Source organism: Rhineura floridana, chromosome 11 (genome assembly GCF_030035675.1).
Source record: "Rhineura floridana isolate rRhiFlo1 chromosome 11, rRhiFlo1.hap2, whole genome shotgun sequence".
Lineage (NCBI taxonomy): Eukaryota > Metazoa > Chordata > Lepidosauria > Squamata > Rhineuridae > Rhineura > Rhineura floridana.
The window spans coordinates 26,276,909-26,282,706 of NC_084490.1; the positions used below are offsets into that span (position 1 = coordinate 26,276,909).

The window sequence follows — 5,798 nt, forward strand, 5'->3', positions numbered from 1 at the left end:
CAATTTCCTGAGTGCACACTACTACTTATGGTTGAGCTGCCCCATAGTGTACTCATTTCAGTAAAGGGTATTTCAGGAACTATCAGCCATAGTAGAACAATTTGTGGTGACAGACCTGGCCTGGTTTTTTTGTCAGTATTTCTAGAAGCCATGCAAAGACTCCTTCATAAAGAGCTAATTGTATTTTTGCTGTCGACAGTATGATTACAAATCTCCTAGCACTGATGTCACTCATTTGCAATGTAAGGCTGGTGGGTAAGAGTATGGTTTACTGCAGTATCTGAAAACTTTTGCAACAAAATAAAAATTCTTAACATTTATTAGTAGATAAGGTCATAATTTAATACTGCTGAAGTCTGAGAAATCTTTCTGGAATGATTTATTGCTACTGCATCAGTTAGCGTAATTTTTATTGTCATCTTGGTCACATGCCTGCAGGCTTAAATTATATCCCCCAGTGTTTTGATATATCTTGATATTGATTGGTTGTTTTATTAAATGCAATGTTCATATTTGCATGCAGGCCCCATTCTGAATGGCTCAGAGAGGTTGTCAGAGAATTCCATCTGGTGACAAACTCCCTGTTCAATTTTTACACATCAGATTAAATTGATTTTATTTGTCCAAAGCTTTTTCATTGAGCAATGATAGTGGTCTTTTTTATCTGTCTAATGTTGTTAGGACATTGTGTGGTTCTCTGTTCTGCTGCATTATCAATTTTATTGAATTTTATAAATTATTACTGAATGATGATGCTGATTATGCATATTGTGTCACAAACCTAACAAACTGGAAGGGGAAGGAAGCATATCAAGAATGAGATAGAAGTATTTACTATGATGTTTGGTTACTTTAGTTCCAGTGACCATCCTGATTTTAGAAAAATGCATGAAGAAAAATGTCAAAACAAGTGAATTCTTATGATTTTCTCCAAATTAACTGTTCTTTGCTGTTCAAGTCAGGCCTCAGGATAATGATGTAGCATTTGGGAAAAAAGATACATGCAAGTAATCCAGCACTGGAGACTAAGATACAGAAGATCTCCACAGCCACCATGTATTTCCCCTTGGTGCTCACGTAAGATGGAACAAAGGACAACCAAACACTACAAAACACTAACATGCTGAAAGTGATGAACCTCGCCTCATTGAAACTGTCTGGCAACTTCCTGGCCTGGAAAGCCACAGTGAAGCTGACAATGGCCAGAAATCCCAGGTAGCCCAGAACACAATAAAACATAGTGGCAGACCCTTCCTTGCATTGCACTATGATTTCTTTAGCTAGAGAGTGCATGTTAAAATGTGGAAATGGAGGAGCAGTACAGAGCCATACAGCACAAATACTGGCTTGAATAGAGGAACAAGTAAGAATAAAATAATTAGCTTGTCTTTTCCCCACCCATTTCCTCATCCTGGACCCTGGTTTGGTGGCCATGAAAGCTAAAACTACAGTGATGGTTTTGGCCAAAACACAAGAAACAGCCACCGAGAAGATGATGCCAAAAGCCACTTGTTGTGTAAAGCAAGTCGCTATGTTAGGCCAGCCAATGAATAGCAAGGGGCAGAGGAAACAGAGAAATAGAGAAATTAGTAGATAATAGGTGAGGTCTCGATTGTTGGCTTTGACAATGGGAGTGTCTCGATGCTTAGTGAAGACTCCAAGCACCAAAGCTGTGATCAGAGAAAAAGACAGAGCTAAGAAAGCTAAGGTGATTCCCAATGGATCTGAGAATGAGAGAAAATTTAGAAACTTTGAAATACATTGAGCTTGATCTTTGTTTGGAAATTGATCTTCTGGGCATTTGAAGCAATCATCCATATCTGTAATGTAAAATAGGGGACATGTCAGTTGTTCAATCACACTGTAATTTGTATTCTCCTGACATGACCCCATTGTGTGTCCAATGAAATGAATAGATCTATCTGCAGTGTGTGTCAGAAGAACATTTCTCCTGCCTGTAATACAGATAGGGAATGGGTTTACTCCAATGCTTTTTAAGGTATTAAGGCTAAGATGCTGGAGGCATCGAAAGCAAGCAGGAAGCACCATCCCATCACTTAGAGGGATGCTTGGAGACTTAAAAGGCAACTCTGCCCTTTCCCACCTCACTGTTTTTCCAGAACAGCAGCCCACTACCTCAGAAGATGTTGTGTGAGTTAAACAGCAGCTACCCTGATGAGAACCCTGGGGTATCTCTATAGTGTAGGGGCACTTATTCGACAACTCTTTCACAGTACTGCCTGGAGTGGCTATGGAAAGAGAGCTCTGTTTATCTCATCACATTTACTGCAGACCAGCCACAATTGCATAAGACAATTGGGAGCTTTCTCTACATATCTTTAAGGTAAGTGGGCAAGGGCAAGCACACATTATTCAACACACTGTTCTAGTGTCCAGGATTTTATTCTCATAGGGTTTAACCAAATGCCAATGGGAAGCCCAGAAGCGGGGACATGACTGCAATAGCCCACTCCCAGTCATGATATACAGCAACTGCTGACCAGAGGTGAGGTGACTCCGATACTGGAGGTAGTACATAGCCATTAGGCTAATAGCCATTGATAGTATTATTCTCCATGTATAATCCCAGTTAAAAGTCATCCAAGCTGGTGGACATCACTACTCCTTCCAGTGGAGAATTCCATAGTTTAACTATGTGCTGTGTGTTGTATGGAATACTTTTCTTTGTCTCTTTTGAATCTTCCACTACTTAGTTTCATTAGATGACCCCAGGTTCTGGTATTATGAAAGAAGAAATTATTTCTATCCACTTTCTCCGTGCCATGCATAACTGTAACATGTAATGACCCCCAGAGTCCATCAGTGATCAAGACACAGAGCTGGTGGTTGCAGAGTCACTAGCTAAGGAGCCAGACCAATTATTTGACTCTGAGCCTGATGCTGGTGAGCAGGAGGCCATTAAATCTGGGGCTGGTGGACAAGAGCCCTATGAACCATATCCCACAGCACCAGGGCCCATGGAACCAGACTCGGCATCCTCATGGGCTTCTTTCCCTGAGCCAAATGCCACCCAATCCACCTCACTGGTCCAACAGCACAACCAATGCACCAGGTGGGAGGCCAAGGAGTGCAGAAGTATCCACCTGTAGGCCAAAGGGTTGGTCCTTTAAGGAGTGCAGCTCTCACAAAGAGGGTGGAGCCTAGGAGAACTGGATTTGAGAAAGAGACTCAAAAGGCCTCAATCCATCTCTAACCTTTGTTGAGACACGTTGTGGTTCTGCAGCTCCCGACTTTCTTGCTTTGTGGGTTCCTTTACCATATCAGATCAATACAATCTGTTTTGTCTTGCCTTTATTTTTCCAAAATTAAGTTTTTAAGGAGTTCCCCCCAAACACACAATTCTCTAAGTTCAGGAACTCACGCTGAGGAGTTACACATTGTTGCTAATAGAGATCTTATTAATTAATAAAGCTGATGCCTTTAAGTGGTGATAGAGTCTGGGTGTGTGTCAAACTATGGTCCATGGATCACATCTGGCCCAATGGGTTTTTTTCATGCAACCTTCAGATACCCCTCACAACAAATCCCAAGATAACACATTAGTCTGGTACGAGTGATTGGTTCTAATCAGAAAAAAGTAGCTCATACAGAAAGAAGTCAGCTAATCATCAGGTAGTGCCATAAGAACGGCTATTTTGTGTCACCTTACTCAAATGCTGTGTGTGTGCATGTGTGTGTGTTCCAGATGGAATTATCAGTAGTTCCTTCCTTTGAGCAGCTGCACAGGGAACTAGTCCTTGACCCACAGGGAAGAACAGTATGATATATAGCAGCTGTCATCCCTCACAACTCTCCAACACAGTGGGAGAATTTCCATCATGCCTGCCAGGAGCCTGGTGGCTCTAACAGGGGATTATGATTTCCATAGATACCACTCACCAAATGTGATGCTTGAGGAGATGTATGTATATTTGGGATGATTTATTTATTTAATTTATATCCTGCCCTTCCTCCCAAAGGAGTCCACAAAATGTCCCTATGAATATGTATCTTAGGGGATGGATAACATATCTTCATTGGAAATTATTGTCCTACATGAAGAGGATGGGGAGAGGGTTTCATGAGCCCTTTATAATTATTTTACTTTTTAAAAAGACAATCAAAGCACTGCCTTTATTAACACTGCAGAAGATTTAGAATGGGCCATCTTCAGAAACAGTTCTCTCTCTTTCTCTCTTGGCTCAGTTGTTCACTGAGATCTTCTGATGGGGCACTTTTGGTGGTTCCCATGCCACTGAGGTTTGGTTGGCCTATAGAAGGGAACAAGCCTCTAGTATGGCAGGCCCTGCCCTGTGGAACTCCCTAGCAATAGGGAGGTGTCTCTTGGCCTCTTTTTAGACAGGCCTTTTGACATGATTTCCCCACCACCACTAATACAGTATTATTGATGTTTTTATTTTTGTTTTAAATGTTTTTATTTTTTTTAAAGGATGTTTGCCTTTGTGTGTGTAAGCCATCTTGATGTATTCTATGAAAAGTGTGACTTAAAAAAACCTAAACAAATAAATAAATAAAATTGCTGATTAACTAGGATATCAATATAGGTGGTGATATTTAGAAGAAGAAGATGATGATGAAGAAGAATAAGAAATAATTATGGAGTATTTATACTACTGCACAAAATGTATCCTACCGGTTTGGTCTGAAATCATCCCATATGGACATGGAGTACAATCATAGCAACAAAATGGCTTCCCCTCTATCTTTTTTTTACTGTAGCCTGGATGACACTTATCATTACACACAGCAAGGGGCAGCACCTATCCATATAAAGAAAAGGACATAGATGTCTCTTTTTCTTGGTAAACAAAGCAGCCAACAACAATGTTGCTTATCGTGGGAGAGGTGATTATAAAACTAAATGGAAGACATCAGAAATTGGATACTTAGCACATGATCAGCACTCCTGGAAAGTGTTGATTGGATAAGTGATGGGTAGAAAAATGTGTATGTGTGTGTGTATGCGCACATGTATGTAGGGAAAAATATGAAAATGTTTGTGTAGATAGTAATAAGGGCTGATGTAGGGAAAAGGGAGGGCAAATTAAGAAGGCAACACTTTGAGAAGGTATAGATTGAAACATAAAGTAAAATGGGGAGCAAAACAGTTGTTTCCCAGACCAATCAAAATTGATTTACCTCATCCAGGCCCCATCTATGCATATTAAATTATATTCCCTCCCCCCATCTCTTTTTCTCCTCTTTTGCCTTTCAGAACTAGTCTCTGAACAGCTACTGCTAAACAGGCCTGCAACATATAACAGCAAAAGGCCTCAAACTTTGGCTGTTACATTCTGACATTAACTGTTCACAATAGGGTAGGGATCCCCTCTCCCACCATTGATCTACTCTGCTCCACTCATCCCCAGCATTACAAGAAGCAGGAGGCTGGAGATAAGGTACCTTCCCTGGGTAGAAGGATAGACTGGCTATTGCAGTGAAAGCCTCCCCAGCTGGGTCAGACTGTGGAGAAGAAAGAAGAACAGGAAGAGGAAGTGCCACAGTGTGAGAAAAGTGACAGGCTAAATGCTGCAATGGGCAAATATCCAGTTAATTCCGACCACCCCCCCATAGTCAGAATTAAGCAGATTTCTTACCCACCCTAACCTGCAGCCTGTTGCTTGCCCCGTGGTGTGGTGCCTCTTCTTCTTCCTCTGCAATCTTGACCTGCTCCTGAAGGTTTTCTGTGTGGCAGCCACTCTATCCCTCCACCCTAAGCATTATAACTTTAATGGCATTATTTAAAATCAAAACATTTTTGAGTGGAGCATACTTCA

At 41.2% G+C, this 5,798-nt stretch overlaps 1 protein-coding gene across 1 annotated transcript; it reads right to left on the reverse strand.

Annotated features, from left to right (window-relative positions):
* Positions 1-918: 918 nt before the first annotated feature.
* Positions 919-4,772, reverse strand: LOC133367608 (vomeronasal type-2 receptor 26-like). The gene is made up of 2 exons (XM_061591704.1): positions 4,655-4,772; positions 919-1,820 (listed from the first exon to the last, which is right to left on the reverse strand). Exons 1-2 carry the CDS (start codon positions 4,671-4,673, stop codon positions 919-921), a joined length of 921 nt encoding a protein of 306 aa, XP_061447688.1. The 5' UTR covers positions 4,674-4,772.
* Between the last annotated feature and the right edge of the window lie 1,026 nt (positions 4,773-5,798).